This window comes from Poecilia mexicana, unplaced genomic scaffold (genome assembly GCF_051168715.1).
Source record: "Poecilia mexicana isolate PSO_F unplaced genomic scaffold, ASM5116871v1 scaffold_12, whole genome shotgun sequence".
In the NCBI taxonomy this organism is placed as follows: Eukaryota; Metazoa; Chordata; class Actinopteri; order Cyprinodontiformes; family Poeciliidae; genus Poecilia; species Poecilia mexicana.
In genome coordinates this window covers 24,906,487-24,934,167 of record NW_028263381.1, presented here as the reverse complement: position 1 = coordinate 24,934,167, position 27,681 = coordinate 24,906,487, and the positions used below count along the sequence as shown (strand labels likewise).

The 27,681-nt window shown below is 39.8% G+C and overlaps 1 protein-coding gene across 1 annotated transcript; it reads right to left on the bottom strand.

Moving 5' to 3' along the window:
• Positions 1–4,394: 4,394 nt before the first annotated feature.
• LOC148156262 (NLR family CARD domain-containing protein 3-like) lies at positions 4,395–18,402 on the bottom strand. Its single transcript, XM_088011159.1, has 11 exons — positions 18,295–18,402; positions 14,243–14,411; positions 12,042–12,173; positions 11,763–11,888; positions 10,718–10,796; positions 10,329–10,557; positions 8,394–10,185; positions 7,796–7,969; positions 7,221–7,394; positions 5,412–5,458; positions 4,395–5,264 (listed from the first exon to the last, which is right to left on the bottom strand). The coding sequence occupies exons 3-11, from the start codon at positions 12,128–12,130 to the stop codon at positions 4,720–4,722; spliced, it is 3,255 nt and encodes a 1,084-aa protein (XP_087867285.1). The 5' UTR covers positions 12,131–12,173; positions 14,243–14,411; positions 18,295–18,402; the 3' UTR covers positions 4,395–4,719.
• Between the last annotated feature and the right edge of the window lie 9,279 nt (positions 18,403–27,681).

Sequence of the window (27,681 nt, the reverse complement as noted above, 5' to 3'; positions counted from 1 at the left end):
GCCTCAAAACAATGCTGTCTCTGAGGTCTACAGACAATGTATTTGATTTCATGCTTGGTGTTTGCATACTGATATCCATTGTCCATTTTGGGACTTTATAAAGACAGGTGTGTGCCTTTCCAGATCTAATCAAATCAACAGAATTGGCTATTACAGGTGGAATCTATTTAAGTTGTAGAACTTAATCTCTGCAATTATCAGTGAAAATAGCTCTATTTCGAGCTTCATGAAAAAGGCTGTGAATACTTATGTATGTAAATTTAATTTCTTAGTAATTCTGTTTTTAGTTAGTTTGCAAAAATCACACATTTTTCACACATCGTGTCATAATAGGGCATTTGTGTTATGAATCTTGAGGAAAGGGACTAATACAATTTGGAAAAATGTTATAACATAGCCAAACATGGAAAAATTGAAGCGTTGTGAATACTTTCCAGATTCACTGTATATATGGATAAAAAGGTGTTGTCCAGGGATGTTCACATAACCTCTTACAAGTCTAAGTCTCTTTTTAGTGAAATCTGCAACATCTAGTGAGTTGCATTACTCTAGGTTAGGATTTAGTTGGGTAAAGTTTGTCCCTATACTTAAGCTATTACATTTGCATGTGATAATTAACTTTCAATCTCCCAATATTTATTAACAACTATCTTTTAATCATTCAAAATTTAATTTACAATCCAAAAATATGCTATGGCCAGTAATACCATACCATTAAGCCACTGAAATTTTTAGACTCAATATTATCAATCCTCTTACATCCTTCAGTATACTATAAAACCATAGATTAAAGATTAACTTTGTTGAAATGAATCACTCAACAGCCAGTTACAGATTTAGTACATCTAAAATAATCAGTGTTTTAATTTAGCCAGATTTGCATTCAATAAAGTAGCATATTTTTAGGAGAATTGTTATTTAACACACATTTTCCTGACAAAAACCTTCATTACAGGGACCCGCATATGCTGGCCAATCAGCGTGTCTAAAAAGATACACATGTGTGAATTATTCATGAGCAAGTGCAATACCAAGAGTTACCACCCGGGGCGCAAATCGATACACACATTATACACACATGTCTTGTAATTGTGACTTATGGGGACTTTGCCTGATTTTTGGAATTTAACCCTTTGACATCCATTCAAACCCCCTCCAATCATTTTTATGTTGCAAGAATTATGAGGACATCGGCACTGTCCCACTAATTCAAAATGTCCCGTTAGTGTTGCGTGTATACAGGCGAAATGTCCTGTTAATTCACCTGTGCAAACACACACACACACACACACACACACACACACACACACACACACACACACACACACACACACACACACACACTCTGCAGGACTTTGTGTTCATCAGGTCGATTGTTTCAGGTTTGAGCTAAAACAGAAGTAGCAACACTTCCTCTACTGGAGAAAACAAACATGATGTCATGAGGTGAAGATCTGTGACAAACAAAACACATGAATGATATCTTTGTTATGACAAATTAATAATACAATTTATGTTTTGCACAATTAAATGATTTTAGCTTTGAGTGGCTCTAAATGCAAAACTAAATCACTGATTCATTATAAAAACTTTGACTAGACTCGGAGTATCATATTAATATATATGATGAAGTTTATTAGTTTGTTTAAATGCAGCATTTACTGTAAACATAATTCAAGTGTGGATAAAAGCATAAAATTAGCATGCTAACCCCTCGGGTTTCCCATCAGCCTCTTGAGTTTCAGGATGACCAACATTTTTCAAGATGGCTGCCAATTCTGAGCCTTTTGAACCAAATATGGACATTAAATGTTCCTGTTTTCATGACATGGAGGAACTTTAGGTTCCTTCATATGTTTTTAACTTTGGTCATCTCATTTATACAACTTTAAAATGATAATACGTAGCAAAATCAGAAGCCAATGTTTAGTGATTTCGTGTTAGTTTCTGGTATTTTTAAAAGTATTTGGTAGTTTAGCAATGGCTGCTTTTAATGCTTTATGTGTTTAACGGTTTGACATTAGTTCTGCTGAGGTTCTTGTTTTCCAATTAGCGTTTAGTGAACCTGACATTTTGTTTAGCTGTCGCTACCATTGCTATACCTTCTGCCAATTTTATTACAAACATACATTCTCCATTACAATCATGACGGCCATTTTGAAAAACGTTCACCAGACAAAGAAAACAAGATCAATAAAATATGAATGATTTCTATGTTTCAGGTTCTGTAGGCAGTGATTTCACACCAAACACTTTCAACTAAATAATGATTTTAGACAAACTTAATTTTCCATGACAACTATTCTGAAAAAAATTAAAACCATCAGTAAATATAATTTCTATAAGTCCAATTATGTATGATTTTAAAACAAAAGTATTTATATGTAATAAATATTGACAAATTTAGTGCAAAAATAAATTGCTCTTGATGATCCTCTTGAAAAATGGATCAGTTTTTTTTTTTGTTTTTTTTGTCTTTAAGTCTAACCCCACGGTAACATCTGTCATCTTATAGATTAATTACATTCGATTTTGTCAGGTTCTGGGTTTTCCTTTAAGAGAAGTGTCTCTCCCCTTCGGCTCCCCGTTGGGGAGGCCTGGAGTGGATCTGCACGCCTGAAGCTGGTTGGATCATCAGTCAGAGGATTTAAGGAGCTACCAGACCTCTCCTCTCCGCCGGATGATTATTCCTTCACAGTAGTCTCTGGCTCGCTAAGCCTTCCCCTGAGAAACGCGAGCATTATTGTGACCTTCATGAGAAAACCTCTGCCTGTTGTCAGCCATCCTCACTTGTTCCCTGTCTCTCATTTCCAGGTAGTAGCCGACTTCCATTGGCGAATCTGCCTGCTGCTCTCAGAACCTCACCGGCCTGCCCGCTCCAGCCCACTGTTCGTTCCCCCCATCGGAAAGCCCTCCAAGAAGACGATGCTATTACTCCCGTTATCCCATCAAACTTGTTGTCCACCTCTGGCCAGATCATTGACCTGTTCTCTCCGCTTCCAGGCGAGACTCGGACCCAAGGATCACCTACCAGACATTGTGATAGTTTTCTCTAATAAACAGTTACTCACCAATAATCTCTGGGCCTGATTCTGGATGTGGGTTAGAAGTCTACCATCCATTATGACAGATTTATTATTATCCCTTTAATTTCTGATTACTAGTAGTTGTTGATTCTGGGTTGTAACTTTTCCATCTGTAAATTTTATTTAATTATTGGGGGAATGATAAAAAATGTCAAGGAATAAACTAAACATTTGGTTTTTTTGGAGGTGAAATAATTGTTTAATGGAAATGGAAAATTAGTGTAGAATTAATTTTATTTAATTGTGAAATTTTAAACTGTTATAATTTTACAGCATATCCTTAGAAAATCAACAATAAACTGAATTTAATTTGGTAATTTAAGAAACAAAACTCTTATTTTAGAGGAGTTACACAGGAAGAGACTGGCATCATTAGAATTTTATATTTATTAGGATGATTATTGGTTATAGCCAGTGAAAACCAATAATTCATTTAACATTTTTATAGTACATAAAACTGAGACACAAGTTTGATTGTAATTAATCTAAAGTTAATTGTTCTAATCAATTGATAATTAACTGATAAGTAGCAACTTTCTTAAAAATAGTTTTCTCTTGTATCAAGAGAGCTGACCATCTTTTCATAAAATGAAGGGCTGAATATTTCATATGTTGAATTTAGAAAAATAAACGCATTAAATTTGTGCTTTCATTTGTGTAAAAATTATTAAATATAGATTAAATGAATATAAAACATGTAGTTTTCTCATGTTATTAAACATAGGCAGCATTAAAACTCAGCGGTTCTTATTTTTCTGTTATCATCACAACTTGACCTTCTTTATCATCCATCTTTGATCGGGACGGTGATTCTGCTCCGTCATCCAGCTTGTCCAGAGTTTACATTTCAAAACAGAACCACATAAAATCTTTCTCATCCCAAACTGGACTCATTTTGACCAGAGACTTAATGAAGAGTAGAACCTGCATCAGCTGCTCAGGTGCAGCCTGCAGTCAGCAGCAGATAGAATTAGATTCAGTTTATTAAATATATATTTAAAATATGTCAGAGATGCAGCGATCAGAGCTTTTCTTTCCATCACTGATCTCCAGTTTTCATTCTGCTCTGATCTTCCAGTTCCTGGATTTTTTCTCCAGAGAGAAAAATGTTCTGCAGGTTCTGAGTTTCAGGTAGAAGTTCTGAATGAAACAGGAAATGTTAAGATTTTCTACATGTTATTTAAAGAAACGTAATTTAACCTTCAACTGGTTTCAAGATGGGAATAATTTCCTCTAATTTAGGGATTTATGAAAGTTGAAATTGAAAAAAATATTTTATTGATATTTAAGCAGCAAATGAATGAAATACAGAAGAAAAAACTGTTTTTATTGTTCACTAAATATATGAAGAATAACTGCAGCAAATATACAAAAAGATCATTTAACATTTGAATCCAAGAAATATTGAAGAAAATCTCTGACTGGAAACAGAAAAACAACATATGGATCCTGGAATAATCCTGGAATAATTCCAACTTCCTCTTTAAATGACTGGAAGAAGAAAATATTTCGAAAGAATCACATGGAAGAGTTTCACCAAGAAACAGTTTGGATCCATGAAAACATGTAGAGATGAACTATCTGTTCAACAGTGAGAGACAGGAGGAAAATATTTAGACTCTTGAGACTCATTTCAGCACAGAGATACTGAGGAACCAGAACTGAACCAGAACCCAAATCCAGGAATCAGAGGTTCAGTGAATGTGGTGTTGAAGGTGTGGAGGAGGATCAGTGAGTCAGAGGAGACTCTGTAGAAGGACAGAATGCCAGCGGGACAGTCCACATACACTGATACTCTGTTAGAGACGGAGGAGGAGGAGGAGGAGGAGGAGGGGAGATGAGTTTCTATGTTATTGTGTCTTACAGAGTAACCGTTACTATCAGAGCAGTCCAGACTCCAGGAATGATCATTCCCTCCAAACAAACAGTCTCTACTGTCTCCTTTCCTCCTGATTCTTCTGTAACTCACTGATATATAAACATATCTTCTCCACTCGACCTCCCAGTAACAGCGACCAGTCAGACCAGTTCTACACAGCAGCTGATTCCAGTAATCAAATCTGTCTGGATGATCAGGATATGACTGAAGCTCCTTCACACATGTCACCTTCCTGTTGTCTTCAGACAGTTTGAGCTCTCTGTTCACTGTGTTTGTGTCGATGGTGAGTTGACAGGAATCTGATGGAGAGAACAAACACAATCCAGCTGCAGTTATTGATCATTTATTGATCTTTGATGATGATCCTGAATGAGTGATGTGACAGTTTGAAGATGGTTGAATGTGAGCTGCTTTGTTGTCATGAATCAGATGAAAAACACACTTACATCTCCATGGACCTGGTACCAAGAATGGGCCTCCAGCAGGCTCCACCCTGAAAGGAGGAGGGGGGTCAGACCATCAGTCTCTTTCAGCAGCAAACATGGACATTACATGTCTCTCAGACACACATTGTCCTCCACTGAGACAGGAACAGTCCAACACTGTTTTAAAGTCCTTTCTGTCCTCTGTAGATCATCATGGAAATCTAACTGCTGAACTCCTCAGAATCCGGAATGAGTGATATGACAGTTTGAAGACGTTTGAATCTGAACATACTCATTAACCCCTTTATTCTCGCCCCCCAAATAACCAAAAACGCCTGAAAAGTTATACCCAAATTAAATCAGCTGCTGTTCTTGAACAGTTTGGAGTACATGCAAAGGTTTGGACTCTTTATGAAGAAGACAAGCTAAACGCTAACCTCCCTGACCTTCCCACCTAAACCTCCCCACATGACCCAACCTTCGCACCTCCCTCTCCCCGTGCTCTGACGGTACGCTGCACCCTCCCCCTTGTTCTGGCTGTAGCAGCGGATGATTACAAGTTTCCAGTATTTTCAAATCCAAAACTTGGCAGCACTCTTACACCTATAATTATCCATTTCTGTGAGTTGTGAAGTTCTGCCTTTCTTAATGTAACTGAAACCTTTCTACTTATTCTAAAATTTACATTTTCTCTCAGCCATAACATTTCAATACCAATATCTGCATCTCAATAATATTAATCTGCATATTTTTGACTGCCTGTCCATCAGCCAGTCACATTCTTGTAGATCTGTCAGTGGAAGCCCCCCCACTCTACGATGCTCCTGGTGTGTGAAGACAGAGAGACAAACAGAACTCTGATAGGAGACAGTTTCAAACAGATTTTGTCCCATTCAGTAGATGGGTGTTAGGATCTGTGTTTTCTGTGTAGTTTCTGTCTGTCTAGTCCTGTTTTCCCCTGAGTCTCTGTCTTGATTGATCCCAGCTGTGTGTCGTTCCTGTGATTACCCTCCCAGTGTATTTAGTCCCACCTGTTGTCAGTGTTCCTTGTCGGATCCTCGTCGTGTTTCACCCTCGTCTCACGTCTGTGTCTGTTCCTGTGCTGCCAGAGATTTTCTGTTGTTCCTCCTAGTTTATCATTAAATCATCTTTTCATCATGACTACCTGGGTTCCCCGGCGTATCTCTCACCACCACCAACAACCACACATCATGACAATGGGTTGGTTTCCCAGGTTCATTCAGCATCAGGTTTTGTACAGTTTTTCATTGGATACTTATTGCCTTTGAATCTCGACTTAAAAACCACCTGCTTAGAGTTGCTTATGGGACATAAGCAACAATTTTGAATCCCAACTGGGGTTCAAGCGCTAGGGAGAAAAAGGGTGCAGGTTGGAGTCCCCCCCGCGGTTTCTGCCCTTTTTTTCCCTCTGCCCTCAAAACAAAATCGGAGAGGTAGAAACGTGGTTGGACCCAGGATGAGGAGTAAATGATGAAGGTTTTAATGAATAAACAAATTAACAAAATCCAGGCAGCATGGATGAGCGGTGACAAAAGCTCTGAGTCTGGTAGCAACTGGTAAATCAAATGATAACTTACAGTAGACGCAAGACAAACATGGGATGAGGATCTGACAAGGAGCAGGGAACACAGGCGGGATTAAATATACAGGGAGACAATCAGGGGAAACAAGGGAGAGGTGTAAACAATCAAGGGGTAGACGGGACAACACAGAGAATCAACAGAAGACAGAAACCTAAATGAATACACAGAAAAAACAAATCATTACACTATCAGACCTTCTCTGCTCCTGCAGCAGGTTCCTCCATACCTGAGAGCTTCCAGTCTCCAGTCTGGATCCTTCAGTCCAGCCGACAGCAGCTTCACTCCTGAGTCTCCTGGATGATTGTAGCTCAGGTCCAACTCTTTCAGATGGGAGGGGTTAAAGGTCAGAGCTGAGGCCAGAGAAGCACAGCCTTCCTCTGAGACCAAACAGCCTGATAAGCTGCAGACACACAATTCATCACATAATAATAAAATAAAAATAATGTTAAAACTGTATTCAGACATAAATATCAACATCTGTCACTTGTAGAATGAATTAGAAAGTCTAACAACTGCTTGGAGAAAGGATCTGCAATAATGATCCTTTGTCCATCTAGGATGCAGCAGTCTGTCAAGTACCCATAGTTAGCCTGACCCCCACCTGTTTAAATATCTCTCTTCTTGGTTCTTTCAGCCTGGAGTAAATGAAAACCAGCTAAGTTTATGTGTCAAGACTTGGCATAATTAGCAATGTTACAGTCAGACATCTATTATTAACAATCTGCTAATTAAATAATAATTGCATCATTTCTGCTGTCAGGAATGTTCTCAATCTGGTTTCACCAAGACTAAACATTGTACCTGAGAGTCTCCAGGTTGCAGTTTGGACTCTTCAGTCCAGCAGAGAGAAGCTTCACTCCTGAATCCTGCAGGTTGTTGTTACTCAGGTCCAGTTCTCTGAGACTGGAGGACTGGGAGCTGAGAACTGAGGACAGAGCTTCACAGCTTCTCTCTGAGAGGTTACAGCCACTCAGTCTGAGGAGACAAGGAGGAAAATCTGTTGAATAATGTTCAAGAGGAACATTTTTCTTCTTGGAAATATTGAAACTACTCTTATTTTACAAATCTTTATAATACTCTTTCTTGTGAATTTGTTTGTTCTCCAGAATTGAAATACTGAACTACAGGCAACAAGCAGACTGTCAAGAGAACTATTAAATTCTACCATGAACGGAATAATCCAGCTTCCGATTTAGAGAAAGGAGGAGTTTTGCAGACTGAATATGTAACATCATGACCAACAACTGAAGGAAGTTGGTCTCTCTTCTACTTGTGGACTGCGATAAAGTGACATTGGGGACAATGCACCAAGACATAAACTGAAACAACATAGATCAATATTTATCTCATCATCAACAGATTTCTATCAAAAATACCTGCAGTAACAATGTGTCCTTACAGAGCTTTGTTGGAGGCTTTAACCACTGGCAGCAGCCTCAGAAGAGCTTCCTCTGAAGCAGAGTATTTCTTCAGGTCAAACACATCCAGATCTTTTCCTGATGACACTAAGATGAAACCCAGAGCTGACCACTGAGCAGGAGACAGTTTATCTGTGGAGAGACTTCCTGAACTCAGAGACTGTTGGATCTCCTCCACTAGAGAACGATCATTCAGTTCATTCAGACAGTGGAACAGATTGATGCTTTTCTCTGCAGACACATTCTCACTGATCTTCTCCTTGATGTACTGAACTGTTTCCTGATTGGTCTGTGAGCTACTTCCTGTCTGTGTCAGCAGACCTTGTAGGAGTCTCTGATTGGTCTGCAGTGAAAGTCCCAGGAGGAAACGGAGGAACAAGTCCAGGTGTCCATTTGGACTCTGTAAGGCCTGGTCAACAGCTCTCTGATGGAGATAGTTTATATTTGATTGGCTAAAAAATGTAGAGAAAAAGGATGGTTGATTTTCTTCCATCAGGTTGACTCCAGAGTTGATGAAGGTCAGATGAACATGAAGAGCAGCCAGAAACTCCTGAACACTCAGATGGACGAAGCAGAACACCTTGTCCTGGTACAGCCCTCTCTCCTCTATAAAGATCTGTGTGAACACTCCTGAGTACACTGAGGCTGCTGTGATATCGATGCCACACTCTGTCAGGTCTGATCCATAGAAGATCAGGTTTCCTTTCTGCAGCTGATCAAAAGCCAGTTTTCCCAGAGACTCGATCATCTTCCTGCTCTCTGGACTCCAGTGTGGATCTGTTTCAGCTCCTCCATCAAACTTGACCTTCTTCACTTTGGCCTGAACCACCAGGAAGTGGATGTACATCTCAGTCAGGGTTCTGGGCAGCTCTCCTCCCTCTCTGGTCTCCAACACATCCTCCAGAACTGTAGCAGTGATCCAGCAGAAGACTGGGATGTGGCACATGATGTGGAGGCTTCGTGACGTCTTCATGTGGGAGATGATCCTGCTGACCTGCTGCTCATCTCTGAATCTCTTCCTGAAGTACTCCTCCTTCTGGGGGTCATTGAACCCTCTTACCTCTGTCACCATGCCAACACACTGAGGAGGGATCTGATTGGCTGCTGCAGGTCGTGTGGTTATCCAGAGGAGAGCAGAGGGAAGCAGTTTCCCCCTGATGAGGTTTGTCAGCAGAACATCCACTGAGCTGGACTCTGTAGCATCAGTCAGGATCTCCTTGTTGTGGAAGTCCAGCGGAAGTCGACTCTCATCCAAGCCATCAAAGATGAACAGAACCTGGAAGTGTTCAAAGCTGCAGATTCCTTTGGTTTCAGTAAAGAAGTGATGAACAAGTTCCACCAAGCTGAACTTTTTCTCTCTCAGCACATTCAGCTCTCTGAAGGTGAATGGAAATATGAAGTGGATGTTCTGGTGGGCTTTGTCTTCAGCCCAGTCCAGAGTGAACTTCTGTGTTAAGACTGTTTTCCCAATGCCAGCCACTCCCTTTGTCATCACTGTTCTGATTGGTTGATCTATTCCAGGTGGGACTTTAAAGATGTCTTCTTGTCTGATTGTTGTTTCTGGTCTGTGTGGTTTCCTGGATGCTGTTTCAATCTGTCTGACCTCATGTTCATCATTGACCTCTCCAGTCCCTCCCTCTGTGATGTAGAGCTCTGTGTAGATCTGGTTCAGAAGAGTTGGACTTCCTGCTTTAGCAATCCCCTCAAACACAGACTGGAACTTCTTCTTCAGACCAGATTTAAGTTGATGTTGACAAACTGCAGCAGGATGTTCTAAAATAACACACAATGTAAAATCAGAGATGAAACAAAAATACGTTCTGAAGATGATTTGAATAAATGTGATTCCATTTCTTCAGACATCAGTAAATGTGTCATTTATCCATCAGGTCAAATCTTTGTAGAAATCCTCTTACTGCTCTGCAGACGGTCAGCCAGCTCCTCCTGATTCATCCTCCTCAGGAAGTTCAGTGTGATCTTCATCACTGCCTCTCTGCTGCTCCTCCTCTGGTCTTCAATGTCATCTCTCAACACCTCATCATCCTCTCTCTGACTCTCTGAGCATTCTGGGTAATCTGGACTCAGAACCTTCTGGATCTTCTTCAGCTCGTTCTTCACAAAAGTGACAATGTTTTCCTCCAGCAGCTGGAACAGAATAATAGATGAAGGAAACATCAGACTGAAATCATGGAGCCAAACACCAGATGGATGTTGGACAGACTGACAGTCCTCTGGTCTACCATGTGCAGCATGGAGACGACTGTGAACAGAACCATGGAAAAGTAGTTGTTGTTCATGTACAGACCATAAATATGGAGTCCAGCTGTGTTTGATGCTGCTGGGCAGACAGACCACTGGGAACCTCTGAGCTCTGCTGGTCCACTCTGTGGAGGAACCAGGAACAATCAGGAAGGCAGGAAATGTTCATCCAGCATTATTTACTAATAAAATAACTAAGAGTGTCACATTAAAGCAGAAAACAGAGCATCACATGAACACAATACAAAGAAGTTAGAAAGAGGAAGATGAACTACAAGGATGAAGACCAGTAACACCAGAATCACCAGTTGACATTTTAAAAAGTTGGTGCTGAACTTGGACTTCAAACTGTCCACACTGTCAGCAGATCTGATGCTGGTGGAGACAGAGTCCCAGAGCTTGGGGACAGTGGAAATGAAGGCTCTGTCCACACAGGTCTTCAGGACAGTGTGGGACATCCATCAGGTTCTGATGACTGGATCTGAGGTGATGTGGACATGGAGGAGCTCTGAGATATGTGGGTGTGTCCATGTGGGATCCTCTCCTGGATGTTCTAGAGGATTTAAAATGGATCCTGTAGATCCTGGAAGCCAGTGAGCTCACATTATATCTGTCCACACAGAGACAATCAGAAGGTAAAGGTCCATGAAGTGATATCTGGATGTGAGCAGTGAACCAGATGATCCAAGTAAAGATTTAATGTTCCTGCTGATCCACTAAGAACCAGCAGAACCTCTGATGGTCCACATCAGCTCAGTCTGGTTGAGTTCCAGCAGATCTCACCAACCACATCATGAAGCTTTCCTTCCTGCTGAACTGATCTCACAATGCACACAGGAACCAAGTCCTGATGGACCAGACTGGTTTACCAGGTATTTCCCAGTGGCTGGTGGAAATGTGTCCCACTGTTAGTCTGACATGGAGCCAGGAAGCAGCAGAACATCATCATCATCATCACCAGAGATGAAGATATGAAGGTGTTTTCATTAGAACAGAGCAGCTGGTTTAGATAATGGATCAAAACTCTGTAAATATAACTGGGAATATCTGAAACTTACTGGTTCAGTTTACAGCAGTTAGAAACAGCTCACCTCTCTGATGGTGGAGATCCAGGAGATTTAAAATTATAGGGTTCATCCTTTGACCTTTCACTCTTAAAGGACACACAGCTGGGTTCTGGTCCTGGTTCTGGTTCTGGTCTGAGTCTCTGATGGATCCTGACAGAAACATGATGATTAAAACTGAATCTGTTCAGTCTGGATGAAGCAGCAAAGAGGAGCAGCAGCAGCTTCATCACCACGTCTGTTTTGGCCTGATATAGTGAACGCTGTGTGAAAAGGGCTGTGGACAGTTAGAGATGGTGACCTCACCTCTGACCTTTGCTCTGGCTCTCATCTTCCCCACACAGAGTGGTTTTAGAGGGAGGGACTCCCTCCTCTCTGTCCTCACACTGATCCATGCTGCTGAATTCACATCAGCTCACACACACTTTCTAGCTTCACCTGCAGAGGAAACACACATCATTCATCTGCACATCAACTCTGATCATCCTTTACATCATTAGTGCTGGAAAAAGATCAGCTGCTCCTCCTCTGATTGGCTCTTCTTCTCTGCTTCATATCAGTGTCAGGTGAATGCAGTCAGACAGCAGAGAGGCAGAGGAAGCTGCATCAGCTGCTGCACTTCTACTATCAGTCCACTAGATGGAGACATGGAGCAACATTTACATTCACTGGCTCAACCTGAACTTCTACTATCAGTCCACTAGATGGAGACATGGAGCAACATTTACATTCACTGATTCAACCTGCACTTCTACTATCAGTCCACTAGATGGAGACATGGAGCAACATTTACATTCACTGGCTCAACCTGAACTTCTACTATCAGTCCACTAGATGGAGACATGGAGCAACATTTACATTCACTGATTTGAACATCATTCGGACTGAAGATCAGGAACTATTTTTGTTCATAATCATTAAACTAAATACGGAAACAGCATTTTCCTGTTGCTTCCTTTCAAGATGAAATAATATAGTTAAAATATGTTTGATTCAGTGAGATTATTGGTAACACTTTATTTGAAGGGGGTTGAATAAGACTGCCATGACACTGTCATAAACATGACATAACACCTGTCATGAACATCAATAAGTCTTCATGAATAGTTATGACTGTTGTCATAAAGTGTCATTCGGTAAATAATGACACTTAATACAAAGTTGACATTATTCAAAAAGTCGTCGTTATGACAATTTGTCATTAACCAAGAAATCATGATCTAACATAAATTTGTCATAATAGTAGTTATAATGATTTAATTATTACACTAGCAAAGCCTTAACAAAACAATGATTAATATTTCCACTCCCTGAAATAAAGCAAAACAAGTAAGACAAGCAATAAGGATTTCACTAAGCTTTATTACACGGTCAAATGATTTAATAACAGACTCATTAACAATTTCATTTACATCAACTAAAGTGGAACAAGTAGCACCAGTTATGACAAAGTCATTAAGTGTCATTAATATTAACTTTTACCTCAAGTAAATTGAAACTAGTAGCAACAATTATAAGATGTAATTTAGTATTACAGTGTCAAATGCAATGCTAACAGAGTTATTGATATTAAGTCTTACCTCAAATGAAGTGAAACACACTGGACTACTTATAACTACCATCATAACTGTAGAACAAACCCTTTGTACATTAGAATAAAACAAAAGATAACTTGTTCTAAGATAACAGAGGGTTTAACGTCTGGCCAGTATATTGTTACTCTGAAATGCTGATTGAAAAACTAAAACAGAATTACTTATTCTTTGACTTAAGAAAATAGGTTCTTTCAACAGTAACATTTTTTGCTTTGATTATGTCAGCCATCTCCTTCGTAATAGTCTTCCTGTAATGCTCTGAAAACAGGAGATCTTCTTCTTCAGCTGTTCTTGCAATAGTTAATCATGGCGAAAGCCTTTTCATGAATTCAAACTTGGTGAATCTCTTCTGGACATTCTCATAGTCTGTGATGACTCAATTCATTGTGGTCACTTAAAAAAAGAACAAAAACAAAAAACAATGTCATCATATTCCAGCATTTATTTAAATACCATTTCAAAAATGTCCCTTGCTGCACACTGTCAGAATGGTAGACTGGCAGACAAATGCCTAGTTAACATGACTGGTTGTTATAAAGTGCAATACAATTATTTCTTAATACAAGTGGAATAATAACTGGAGCTGAACAAAATTATTCTGATCAAATATTTGTCTGGCAGAAGTTCAGACAGACTGCCACTGTTATTCGAATGCATCATTTAACATATAGTTTTAGGCACATGAATGCATCTTTTTACTTAATGAGCATTCTAAGTTATTTCTAACCAGATACTCTAACTTAGGGTTGTTTGCAAGAAGCTTATTAATAAATAAATAGATTTAACATCAGTTTTTAGTTGTCTAAAATGTAACTTAACTCAGCTGGTGAATGTTGATTCCTGCTCCCCATTCCCCACTGGCTGTCCCACCCCACTTCACATGGTGAAAATATTAACACAAAAACGACTTACCTAATTTTCTTGGGGAATATTTCATCTGCTTCTTTCTCTTTGGTCAAATAGGAACTTCTTTCTCTGGTGGCTGGTCCTTATTACATCCTCCACACTAGTAGCATGTCTTCATTAGCCAACTTTGTCCTCCCCACCATGTGTCCTTAGGCTAGCCTGGGTCTTCATGTGGCTAAAGTTGCCAAAGCAAAGAACACAAGCACTGTGTCACATCAGCCAAGTTGCTAAATAATGCACATAAAGGATAACTTTGACTAATATATTAGCTTTTAATTTGCTAGATTAAAATTGGAGGGAAAAACAATTTGTCTGTCTTTAAAATATATTTAATATTAAGGGCTAACGTTACAGTAATTGTGATTAATAACTTTAGCTAACTTTAACTTACAGCAAGGTAGGATTGGCTTGAATTGCTTATAGCTAACATTACAGAGAAAGAGAACATAGTCAATGTTATTTTCTCAAAGAAAATGTAAAGTTAATAAGACACATACCTACGGTGGCCGACAGGTGCAAATGCGCAGCAAAAGAGAAAACATGCAAACAAAAGAAAAGACACCCCCCCGAATCAAATGCAGCAAACAAAAAAGAAAACACCCCCGAATTAGTAAACACCCCCGAATTAAATGCAGCAAACAAAAAAGAAAACACCCCCGAATTAGAAAACACCCCCGAATTAAATGCAGCAAACAAAAAAGAAAACACCCCCGAATCAAATGCAGCAAACAAAAAAGAAAACACCCCCGAATTAGTAAACACCCCCGAATTAAATGCAGCAAACAAAAAAGAAAACACCCCCGAATTAAATGCAGCAAACAAAAAAGAAAAAACCCCCGAATTAGAAAACACCCCCGAATTAAATGCAGCAAACAAAAAAGAAAACACCCCCGAATTAGAAAACACCCCCGAATTAAATGCAGCAAACAAAAAAGAAAACACCCCCGAATTAGAAAACACCCCCGAATTAGAAAACACCCCCGAATTAGAAAACACCCCCGAATTAGTAAACACCCCCGAATTAAATGCAGCAAACAAAAAAGAAAACACCCCCGAATTAGAAAACACCCCCGAATTAAATGCAGCAAACAAAAAAGAAAACACCCCCGAATTAGAAAACACCCCCGAATTAAATGCAGCAAACAAAAAAGAAAACACCCCCGAATTAGAAAACACCCCCGAATTAAATGCAGCAAACAAAAAAGAAAACACCCCCGAATTAGAAAACACCCCCCGAATCAAATGCAGCAAACAAAAAGTGTTGAAAACGGAAGTGCTCCAGACCACTAGGGGGAGTCTAACAAAAAATAGCTGTGTCCGAATTCAGGCTCTGCATCCTTTCAAGGGCCCTGAGAAACTGATCCTTCGACGCATAGACATAATAAAAGAGTAGACCCCCCAGCCCCCCACACACACACACACACACACGATTTGCTGCTCCGGCGCAAATACGCTCTTGGAGCGGTCGTCCCTCCTGCTTTGCTCAACCAAAACAGCAGAAGATGCCTTCAGCACTGCGGAATATTGTTGATCGGATCGACGGACTACTGACGTGAGGGCTCGACAGACTTTTCGCAAGTAAGATGGACATATTACTGTGTATTTTTGTGATTAGAATATTACTATACTGTATTTATGGCCACTGGCGAAATACCAGCTAATGCTAGCTATAGTGCTTGGTGTTCAGCCTAGCCTCCATCTCGGCGTTATGTTGCTTAGCAACCGTGACAACGTGAAGCACAGAGCAACGAAGTAAAAAAAACGGACTCAGTTGTTTTTTACTCTTTATTTCTGTATTATTCTTCACCTTTTGTAATAAAGGTTGTTCCATAGTAAAAAGAAAATCTGTCTGATTCTAAAATGTTTAATGTATACAAGGGATATTATTCATTTTCAAATACTCTCCAGATCTCAGGTAGTAAGACATTACAGTTAAATAAACTATGTTTGAAGGCTTAACGTTAATCAGTCAAACCCATTTGCTCAGGAATAAATTAAATACTTTACTTAATAAAAAGATTTTACTACTACCTAACTTAATATCTACATGGAGCGCCCAGCCAGCTGACAGCTTGCGAGTGAAGCTGGCTGTTAATGCAGCGGGAGAAGACATCTCCGAAAACGTCGGAGCAATATTGGAAGTAGGTGATTTATTAATGAACCGAGCAGATATTTCAGATCTACACATCTACATTCTCGCCTAAAAACATTGTAAAAAATAATTTTGTGTAATTTTAAGTGTAATACAACAAAAATTATTTTGTCGCCATTGCTGCTTTTCTGAACACCCGCTTTAAAGGATGCAGAGCCTGAATTCGGACACAGCTATTTTTTGTTAGACTCCCCCTAGTGGTCTGGAGCACTTCCGTTTTCAACACTTTTTGTTTGCTGCATTTGATTCGGGGGTGTTTTCTAATTCGGGGGTGTTTTCTTTTTTGTTTGCTGCATTTAATTCGGGGGTGTTTTCTTTTTTGTTTGCTGCATTTAATTCAGGGGTGTTTTCTAATTCGGGGGTGTTTTCATTTTTGTTTGCTGCATTTAATTCGGGGGTGTTTTCTTTTTTGTTTGCTGCATTTAATTAGGGGGTGTTTTCTTTTTTGTTTGCTGCATTTAATTAGGGGGTGTTTTCTTTTTTGTTTGCTGCATTTAATTCGGGGGTGTTTTCTAATTCGGGGGTGTTTTCTTTTTTGTTTGCTGCATTTAATTCGGGGGTGTTTTCTAATTCGGGGGTGTTTTCTTTTTTGTTTGCTGCATTTAATTCGGGGGTGTTTTCTTTTTTGTTTGCTGCATTTAATTCAGGGGTGTTTTCTAATTCGGGGGTGTTTTCATTTTTGTTTGCTGCATTTAATTCGGGGGTGTTTTCTTTTTTGTTTGCTGCATTTAATTAGGGGGTGTTTTCTTTTTTGTTTGCTGCATTTAATTAGGGGGTGTTTTCTTTTTTGTTTGCTGCATTTAATTAGGGGGTGTTTTCTTTTTTGTTTGCTGCATTTAATTAGGGGGTGTTTTCTTTTTTGTTTGCTGCATTTGATTCGGGGGTGTGTCTTTTCTTTTGTTTGCATGTTTTCTCTTTTGCTGCGCATTTGCACCTGTCGGCCACCGTACATACCTCATATGTATTAGGTATCAAACTTCAGCTTCTTCTTAAACAGGATGTCTGGCCGTTATAACTTGTGTTAGGTTTGCGCCACAATATGGAAGATTTCTTCTTCACCAACAAACTGCACGCCTGTTCGTGGACTGCTGCCTCTCACTGGTGGAGATGGTGTATTGCACTACTTAGCCCTTGTGTTTAAAAATGGGGTCCATACCAACCGACCCCACACACGTAAAACTTTTATCATTTGCCACAGTTCTCTACGTTTGCCTCAGTCCTCGCACGCACAAGGGTTAAACAGCCTTAAATAATGTTCCAAATGCTAAGTTCATAAGTGCTTTGTAGACATCTTGCTGTAAAACTTTAGGATCGATTAATTAAGAAAATTAAGACTAAACATGGCAGAGCTTTATAATATTACTACATAAAGCTAATTTTAAAAGTTTAATCGGTAATACTTTTATAATAAATTTATGTCAGATCATGATTTCTTGGTTAATGACAAGTTGTCATAACGAGACATTTCGAATAATGTCAACTTTGTATTAAAAGTGTCATTATTTACCGAATGACGCTTTATGACAACAGTCATAACTATTCATGAAGACTTATTGATGTTCATGACAGGTGTTATGTCATGTTTATGACAGTGTAATGACAGTCTTATTCAACCCCCTTCAAATAAAGTGTTAGCAGATTATTAAATAGTTAATAACGGAGACCAGAGTTTGATTCTAGGAAATAAAATCAAGAAGAATTAGTTCAGAGAAAAAAATAAAGATACATCTCTTCATCATGTTGTTAGATTCCAGTTCATCAGTAACCTAATAATCCGTCAGATTAACCTTCAAGCATCAGAGAGATTAAACTTTGAGCTGAAATCAGAAGTGAATTTGTTCTCCAAACATCAGAACGAAACAAGTTCCTAAATACAAAGTTCACATAGGAAACAAAGAAAACTTACAGTTTGTGTAAACGATCCAATTAGTTGTAGGAGAACATCTGAACAACAAACTGAAACCCAACAGAACCACAGTAGAACCAGACTGGTGCCACATGAACAGTTGAGGTTAAACTGAAAGTATCATGAGGAGAAATGAGACCAAACTCAGAGTTTCATGTTGGGTCTTGTTGAGGAATCTGGTCTGACTGAGTCAGAAAAACATTTTATCTCCTGACATGTGAAGACATGAACCATGATCACGACTCCCAGTTTGAACAAACTCTCCGCTGCTGTTATTCTGCTGATCCAGGTTCTGATCAGCTCCAATGGAACCAGAACCTGTTTTAATGTGGAACCAACTGGACTCTTCAATGATTGGAGTTTTGTCTTTATCTGGTGGTGAAACTATAAAATACATGATGTCTGTTTACTAAACCTGGATGAAGTGTTTTGTTCTTAATGATCCAGGAATGTTAGTGAAGGTAAAATGTGATCAGAACCAGAACCAGTTCTAAGTTTTCATTAATCAGGACATGAATAAAATATAATTTGTTCCTCAGCTGCTGTTAAAATGAGCCCAGATTACATTGAACCATTATTTATTCACCAGAACCAGAAACAGTTAAAAATTAAGTTCATTCTTTCTGCTTCCAGGTCAAAGGTCAGCAGCTTCAAGAAGCTGATGGTCAGCTGGAAACCTGAACCTTCACTTATTTGGACCCTTTAACACTAAATAATTTAGTTTAAACTGATTGATTTCTGGTTCATTTGACATCAAAACAAAAACATAAAATAACATAAAACCATAAAACAAGAATCTACTTCAAATACAAAATAAAAATTAAAATGAAAAATCAACCAAAGGAACAAACTAAACATTAGTCCTTAGTTGCTGCTGCAGTAACTGGTGAGAATAAAAATAGAAACAGAAAACAATCAGAAACTCAAACAATCTAAACTGTAGTTCTTAACATCACCACATTACTGCAGCTGAAACCACACGTTGTTATAATATAGATTATTAATATAGCTCCTATATAATCATTGATCATCATGTCAGTGAGGTGAGCAGAGTGAGGACAGTCTCTGGTTAAACCAGGATCAGCTGAGCAGGTTCTGCTGATCCAGGTTCAAACCCTGATTTCATTTCAATCATCAACCTGAATCTAAAGTCAGATCAGCAGCAGAAGGTGGCAGCTTGTTCCAGACTCATTATTTACACATGCAGCTGTTTTCCAGCTGTTCTCCACAGCTGGAGGGAGGGAGGGGGGATGTTTGGAGGAGAGAACCTGAACATTCAGCCTCCAGGTTTTACAGCTGGATTCTGACCTCAGCAGCTGGAACAACGACACAGATGAAACCAGAGACTCCTGGAAAATGGATGTTTGGATCTGATCAGGTCTGCAGATTCACTGACTGGGATTTATTCAGAAAATGTCTCAGAGCTGAGAAGAGCTGAGCTTCTTCAGACTGAATGCTGGGAAATCTTCACTCCTCCCATTCAGTGATGTTCAGGTTCTGAACTTTAACAACTAGAATCAGTTGGAAACATCAGGAATTTGGTCCATTAAAGTGTTAATAATAAAATCAAACCTTCTGCTGTTAGTTGAGTAAAGTCTGTTTCCACTAAGAACTGTGAGCGTTTCCTCCAGTCTGTGTTCGGCTTTAATCTCCTGCAGGAAACCAAACTTCCACGTCTCGACTGGAGTCGCCGTGGCAACGCCTTTCAACCATCAGGATGGTGGGTTGAGACTGGATGAGAGCCGATGAGTTGTTTTTATTTAGTGGCAGAGCTGCATTCATCCATTCATCATCCCAGTTTTCCTGCCATGCAGATTAATCTCCACTAATCTGAAGCTTGGAGACCAAAATGTCACAAACTGGGATTAAGAGAGTTGATATGTTGAAATCTGTCACATTTAGAAAAGAAGCTTCATGATGCTATGATTTGTTCATCTGAACAACTTTTCAAACTATTTACTCTTTATAAATCAAACTGATTAGACATGATATTTGGAATCAATAATCTTTTGCTTAATTTATAACTATTTTATTGGCAAATTAATTAAAAAATCTTCAGACAGAGGAAAACTGGTGAATGGAGAAATAAACTCAGCTCAGTCACAATATAAATTGTGGTTTATTGTGGTGTTTATCAGTGGTGTTTCTGCAGGAGCTTGAAGATGAGGTCTTTGTTTGTAGAGATTGTTTCAAACACAGGTGTGCTGAGTTGCCTTATAGGCTCCTGAAGGCCTGAGTGAGAAAGATGGGTGTGCTTGATTTTCTGTGAGGCACGTGCCAGCTGGGTGGAGATGGTATTGCACCCACACAAATACACCTTTTGCTGTCTTAACTTGACACCTCCCACTTGAGCTCCTGGTTTTTTGAACCCAAGGAGGTCACGCCTCTCCCTCTTCACCAGATCTTGTCCCAGCAGGGTTTTCTTGTTCTTCTATTGGCAGTAACACAACAATGCGCCTTACATCTCTGTGAAGTATTGTTGAGGGTATCTTCATTTGAAGTTCCTTCCTCGTCTTCCTCGTTTGTCCTCCAGCTCTCACAAGTGGTACAGGGTAACTTGGATAAGTTTGTACATGTACATCTCTTACAGTCCCCTTTCCGTCACTGTTTACACTGATCACTCTGCCAAGTTTGTACTGACTTCTCAAAGCATTTTGGTCTGCAAGCCAAATAATGTCTCCGACAGCAACATTCCGCTTCTTTGAATGCCATTTACTTCTGACAAACAAATTTGGTCCAGCTAGTTGACTCCATTTTCTCCAGAATCTGTCCACTTCTGTTTGAATGAACTTTAATCTCTTGAGTGGATAACTTTTAAAGTCAAATCCACAGTTATCACTTCTTGGATCAGTTCTTCCAAGCAGCAGAGAGTTTGGTGTGATGTAGCTTATGCAATCTTCTCGACTTTGAGTTCTTGCATCTATTGGTCTTTCATTAGCCAGATTAGCTGCCATATACAGGAATGTTTGAAATTCACTCCATGTGAAAACTCCATCTGATCCTAGATTGTGCAATGCTTGCTTGACTATCTTTACAGCTGCTTCTGCTGCCCCATTCCTATGGGGGGAGTCTGCAGGGTGTATTTTCCAGCTCCATTCAGTTCCATGTTCCAAAGCTTCATGTTGAATTTGCTCTTTGTTTAGTTGGTCCAAAAACAGATAAAGATCAGCCAGGACAGGTTTAGCTCCAATAAAGTTTTTTCCGCCATCTGACCATAACTTCCTTGGATGTCCTCTTAAGGCTGTAAATCTTTGGTATGCTAACAAAAAGCCTTCACTTGACTGATCGCTTACAAGATCTGTGTGAATAGCTCTAGATGACATGCAACAGAAGATGATGCCCCACACTTTCAGTTTAACTCTTTTCCGGGCCTCATCCCTCACTTCATAAGGTCCAAATTCATTTCTTAGCCCATCAGAAAGTGGTTGATCCCAAGTATCACCTGCTTTGCCTGCAGTTCTGGTTTCTTGAAAAGCCTTTCTCACTAGAATGGCTCCTTTTTGTTTGGTGGGTGTGACTAGCCCAATGGGATCAAAAAGACTAGCTACTTGGCTAAGGAGTTCTCTCCTAGTGAGAGGATTTGGAGTATTTACTCTCACTTCTCCTTCTTCTAGGTTTTGTCCCATCTTCATTTTTTTCCTCCTTTTTGAGAAGTTGATTGATGTCATCACATATAATTTATCCTCCTCCACCAGATATCCCACTCCCAAAGCTTTATTATCATCCTCTTTCAACTGATTAGGGAGTGTAAGGATTTTGTCTCTGCTAGGTAAGGACATGTTTTGCCTCCCACTTTGACCTGATCGGACCCACGGTTTCAAACAGAATCCCCCAGCTTGTAAGATCTCTTCCACCTTCTTAATGTGTTTATGCAAAAGTTCTGGGTCATTGTCAGATGTTAAAATGTCATCGACATAACAGTCTTCTTCCAGGATCCTCCGCTCCTCTTTACAGCTGTCAAACATGGGCAGTTTTGCTGTCTCACGCATTGCTACTTGGGCAATACATCCAGCAGGTCGATCCCCAATGTTAACTCTGGTAATGGCAAACTCACCGATCTCCTCTTCTGAGCCGTCTCTCCAGAGGAACCTGTGTAGATGTCTCTCCAGGTCCTCTAGCCACACAGAGTTATACATCTTTTTAATGTCTCCCAGGGCAGCATGCAGTCCCCTTCTGAACCTGAGTAGAACAGCACGAATGGGATTTAAAACATCAGGACCTTTCAGCAGAATATCATTCATACTTAGACCTTCAAATCTTTGACTGCTGTTCCATACTAAACGCACAGGAGTGGTCACAGAATGAGGATTTGGCGCCAGCTGATGGTTTACATACCATACTGGTCCTTTCCAGTTGTTCAGAGTGTCTTCTGTCAGTTTTATTGCTGCTTTTCTCTCCACCATTTCATGCACCTGGTTTGCATAGACAGTTTTCCATTCAGGCTCTTTATTTAATCGTCTTTCTGTTCTTAAGAAAGTTGATTCAACACTTTTCCTGTTATTGGGAAGACAAGTGGGTTCTACAATCCAAGGATACTTTGCGTCCCAGTGGGGAGCATCACTGTGGTTATCTGCTTGCACATAGGTAAGACCTTGTTTAATTATTTCAAGTTCTTTCTCCTCCATTAATATCATATCTTTCCCACCTGGTTGACATGTCCCACAGCGACATCCACCACACTTTGGTTCACAAGCTGCTCCTATGCTCTCCCACTTCCACCAATCAACGAACTCTTTATTGATAGTTGTGTTTTTGCTTTCTGCTTTAACTTCTTCGAAACTGCAGACTTCTTTATACTTTACAGCAGCAGTACGCATAGACCGAGCAAAGTGCGTTTCTGACCTGTGTGCTGCCACGTCGACGTCTTCACAAAGATCCGGATGAGCTCCTCCCACGGTCATGCCGAGTGGACTGTTCCACAGGACCAGGTCTCCAACAACCTTGACTCTTTAAGGGGCCAGTCTGCCTTCTCTGTGGCTTATTAGCAGATCAATGGTATCTGGTCTTTTAAGGTCTTCCAGGCCAACATCTGGGAAAAACTTTTGCAGCTGCAGTGGTTGAATGACTTTATGCACTTTAGCAATTTCACTAAGTCCATAACAGATGAGTTGGTGAGCTTTCACTGTGCCTTTGGAGGTTTTAACTCTCACTTTTAACAGGTATCTCTTTGTTCTAACTTTGACTGACATTCCCCCAACACCATGAACAACTAATGTTATGTTTTCACCTTCTAGGCTCAACTTTTTAGCTGCTTGATGAGTAATGTAATTGGTATCAGAAGCCAAGTCAATCAAAGTGCCAATTTTCTGGCCTGCGTTTGCAGTGACTTCCAATAGCATCAGAATGACAGGTTGCTCTTTCAGTCCATATGACTCCATAAGCCCAGAGGCTTCACACTTTGTGTTTTTTGTTGAAGCAGTCACATTTGAAAAGGCTTTTCTGCATTCTTCTGCTAGTTCTGGTGAAAGTCCAGCTATGAATTTTTCCTGCTCTTCTGTCAGTCTATTTTTCCTTCTTGGTTTATCGGTCTCAACCTTTGTAAGCTCACCCTTTGGGCAAAGGAGGAAATGGTGATCTGAAAAGCTTCTTTTCTTACAATCTTTATTTCTACAAAGGTAAGTGTTGATGCAATCAGCATCTTCATGCTTTCTCAAACACCTTTTGCATGTGTCCAACGTCTTTACAATGTTGAGCTTTTCAGGTACATTCATTGCTTTGAACTGTTTGCAGAAGAATATTTTATCTCCATGTCTTGCGTCTCCACACACAATACAGGCCTGATTCTTTCTTGTGGATCGAGTAAAAGCATGTCGTTTCTCAAACTTCTTCTCAGCCTTTTCACTCACCCCAAGTTGCTCTAATTTCTCTAGAACTTCCTCCTGTGTTTTTAAAAATTTGAGAAGACTATCAAAATGGTTATCTGGTGTAACTGCATTGGCAGGATTAACCATAAAAACTAGCCAGTCTCTCTTTATAACATCAGGTAGTTTACTCTCTAGAGATTTAATAACCAGAGGATTTTTCATTGCTCCAATGTTACCCAACTCTGTTAAGTCAGCTAGAGCCTTTTCAATTGCTTGAATAAGATCTATCACTTTCCTTGGCTGATTTGCTTTCAGGGGTGGAGTCTTTTCAAGCTCTTCAATAATTTCTAAAGCAATGCTTGACTTGTCGCCATACCTATTTTTCATCACTCGGAACATATCTGCAGCAGTATCATAAGCAGACAGGTGTAATTCATTACAGATCCTTTCATCTACACTATCCAACAACTGAAACTTTTTCACTTCCACTGAGCCACTTGGTTCTCCCTGCTTCTGCAGACTTTCCCAGTCTTTTCTCCATCTGTGAAAGTTTCTTTTACAGCCATGAAATTTTGGTAGACAAATGGGTCTGATCTTTACACTGGGTGCAGGTTGAGCTAGTATAGGTAAAGATGTAAGGTCTGATTGAGCAGCATCTGATTTCCTCTTCTCCTCTGCAATCGTTTGTGCTATGGCAAACTGCGATTTTCTTGTTTGAAGTTTATTTTTCATCAATTTCATTTGTTTTACTCTGTCTTCTATATTGTCCCTTTCTTCTACTGGAATCCACATTTCCCAGGTCACAAAACTTTTAGTAGATTCCTGGATCACATTCTCCACAAAGGACAGCTGCACTTCATATGCACTTTTGTTCACAGTTAAAACTTTTATGTCAGAAGCATCATTACATGCCTTTTCTGCCTCTTGGATTGCAGTATAGAGTTCATCTTGACCATATTTTTTCCACAAATTAGACTGAACTATTTGTTTGACTTCTTCTAATTTTGATTCACAGTCATTAATAGTCTTTTCCAAATCAGCTTTTTGCTGTTTATCAAGTTCACCAGCTTCATCTCCCACCTCTGCCAGTAGTCCAGCTTCGTAATCATCATTTGAATCACTTACATGTCTGGCATCAGAAGTTAGCTTTTTAAACTCCTCTCGCAGTTCCATCTCTGTCATGTTGGAAGCTTTTCTGCTCAGGAAGTTTGCTTGCTTGGTGAAGGAAGACTTTGCCATGGTGCGATCCAGCTTCAATTGTTTCAGTGACTTTCCAAACATTTCTTCAGCCATTGTGGATTGTATAGATGAGATGACCTGATGTTCCTCTTCGAGTTGATTCGTCGAAGCTCTTTTCTCAGGACTTCACTGTCATCTGATCTTCAGTTGGTTTCCAACTGGTTCCCAATTGGTACGAACTGGTTTCCAGCTGGTTTCCATTTGGTTTTCAACTGTCAAGTTTTTTGACCTCTACAAATCACCTTAGCTTCTGCCCAAACTTGAAAAGGGCTTGCTCCCATCAAAGAAACCCAGGACCAACTCTTCTCAGTGTCATCTTTTTATTTTAAGTGTCATCAGTGTCATCTTTTCTCTTTTTTCTTTTGGATCACTGTACTTTCCAATACATGACACCCAAGCAGGTTGAAAACCTACAAACAAATTACAAATTACTTTTAAGTCATCAAAAAATAAACTAGTTTCATAAATCCACTTTTGTAAAGCCAGCTAGGTCCTCCGAATGCAGGTTTAAAGTTCAGTTCCTACCAGTGGTGTTTCTGCAGGAGCTTGAAGATGAGGTCTTTGTTTGTAGAGATTGTTTCAAACACAGGTGTGCTGAGTTGCCTTATAGGCTCCTGAAGGCCTGAGTGAGAAAGATGGGTGTGCTTGATTTTCTGTGAGGCACGTGCCAGCTGGGTGGAGATGGTATTGCACTCACACAAATACACCTTTTGCTGTCTTAACTTGACAGTATTGATGTCATTACTGTGACTATAGATCTACAATATGCTCCATTTCCAGAAAATATTTTGGTCCTATATAAACTGAATTATATTTTAGTTTTTAACTTGAGGACTTTGTAAGAAGAAAATCAATTGTTACCATTAAGAAGTAAAGATTTTAAACTTCATTGGCCAATGATAGAAGTAGAAACAGTGGAGATGAGGATGATGAAGAACCTTTGATCACTGAGATAAATCCAGATGTTGAGGGTGTCGAGAAAACTGGCATAAGGGTGTGAGATCTTTCCAGGTACACGCAGAAAACGGAGTAAAGGCCTGGGAAATAACAGCAATCTTGCATATTGATTTAATGATGATTAAAGAAGAGAAATACAAAATACATATATATGTAACAGTTGGAATGATTGAAATATAATTTCTGAATTTGTAATGTCTGTAATGTAGAATTGAAGTATATATGCTCTGTATTCATGACTTGTAGTAACAGTAACAACTTGATTGTTGTATGTTGATTATTGATGATTAGAAATGGTAACAGCTTGAGTCACAGAATAGATAAGTGAAGGAGAATCATATTGAGAGTTGTAAGTTGATGGAACAAATTGATCATGGTTTGAACTTATTATGTTTTATGATACATTATAGAAGACTGAAGAGTTGAGATCGTGAGAAACAGAGCAGACTGTGTCGCAATCAGTACACGAGGCTGGGCGGAGGCGCTAGAACAACTCCAAAAAAGGAAGTAAGGTACGAGAAATGGCCTCAACGGCCAGATGGCCAGCAGAAAAAGGGAAGTACCGAAGGGAGTCACTGCAATGAGTCAGGAAAGAGGGAGGTTTGGGGAGAGTTGGGACTTTCCACACACTCAAGGAGGATGAGTCAATCAGAGCCACATACACAACTGTAGGCTGAAAGGGTTTAAAAACCAGCGAACGGGGGAAGAAACTGTTCTTTGTCCGCGGCGCTGAGGAGGAGACAACAAGAGGACGCAGACTGAAGATCAGCAGAGGACCACACCCTGGGACCAAGGGAGAGCCGAGACTTCACGCCACCAAGAAGGGACAAGATCCATCTGCCCCAGCCCTGGTTCCTGATTCGACTGACCCCTCTGCCTCAACCCAACGATCCCTACTCTACTGCAGCAGATTTGGAGAAAAGACAAAGGTCACTGATTGACGAAGATTCTGTGCGTTTGAAGGACAACGGACAGTTCGGCTTTGCTTCGTTTCTGTAAGAGGACTTTGTTCCGTCAGGACAGAGACTCTAACCAAGGACATATGAAGTTTCCAGCTGCCAAGATCAGTTGACATCGGGTGTGAGTTGACCTGCCCCCCAAAAGCCTCACTTAGTGAAATTAGTGACACAGGTTAGGGATAGAAATGAGGATAGGTTATAATTGATTTTAATTTGAATTTATAATCTAATTACAAGTTTGTAATCTCTGAAAGTAAAACTGCTTGTTATTTACCCCTGCTAAAGCTTGCTTAATAAATTACATATTAAACATACCAATAGAACTTGTGGACATTGGGATTAATTGAGTCGTTTGATCATTGTGTTTTTCACCTGATTATAGTAAAATTAACATACATGATTCTAGATATGTGGTGGCTCCGTACTTT

Excerpts from the sequence above, each read along its gene's own strand:
- LOC148156262 (XM_088011159.1), bottom strand. The coding sequence starts at position 12,130 with ATGGATCAGTGTGAGGACAGAGAGGAGGGAGTCCCTCCCTCTAAAACC. Across the intron at positions 10,797-11,762 it reads GGATCTCCACCATCAGAGAG|AGTGGACCAGCAGAGCTCAG; the intron begins GTGAGCTGTTTC and ends GTTCCTCCACAG. Across the intron at positions 10,186-10,328 it reads GGCTGACCGTCTGCAGAGCA|AACATCCTGCTGCAGTTTGT; the intron begins GTAAGAGGATTT and ends GTGTTATTTTAG.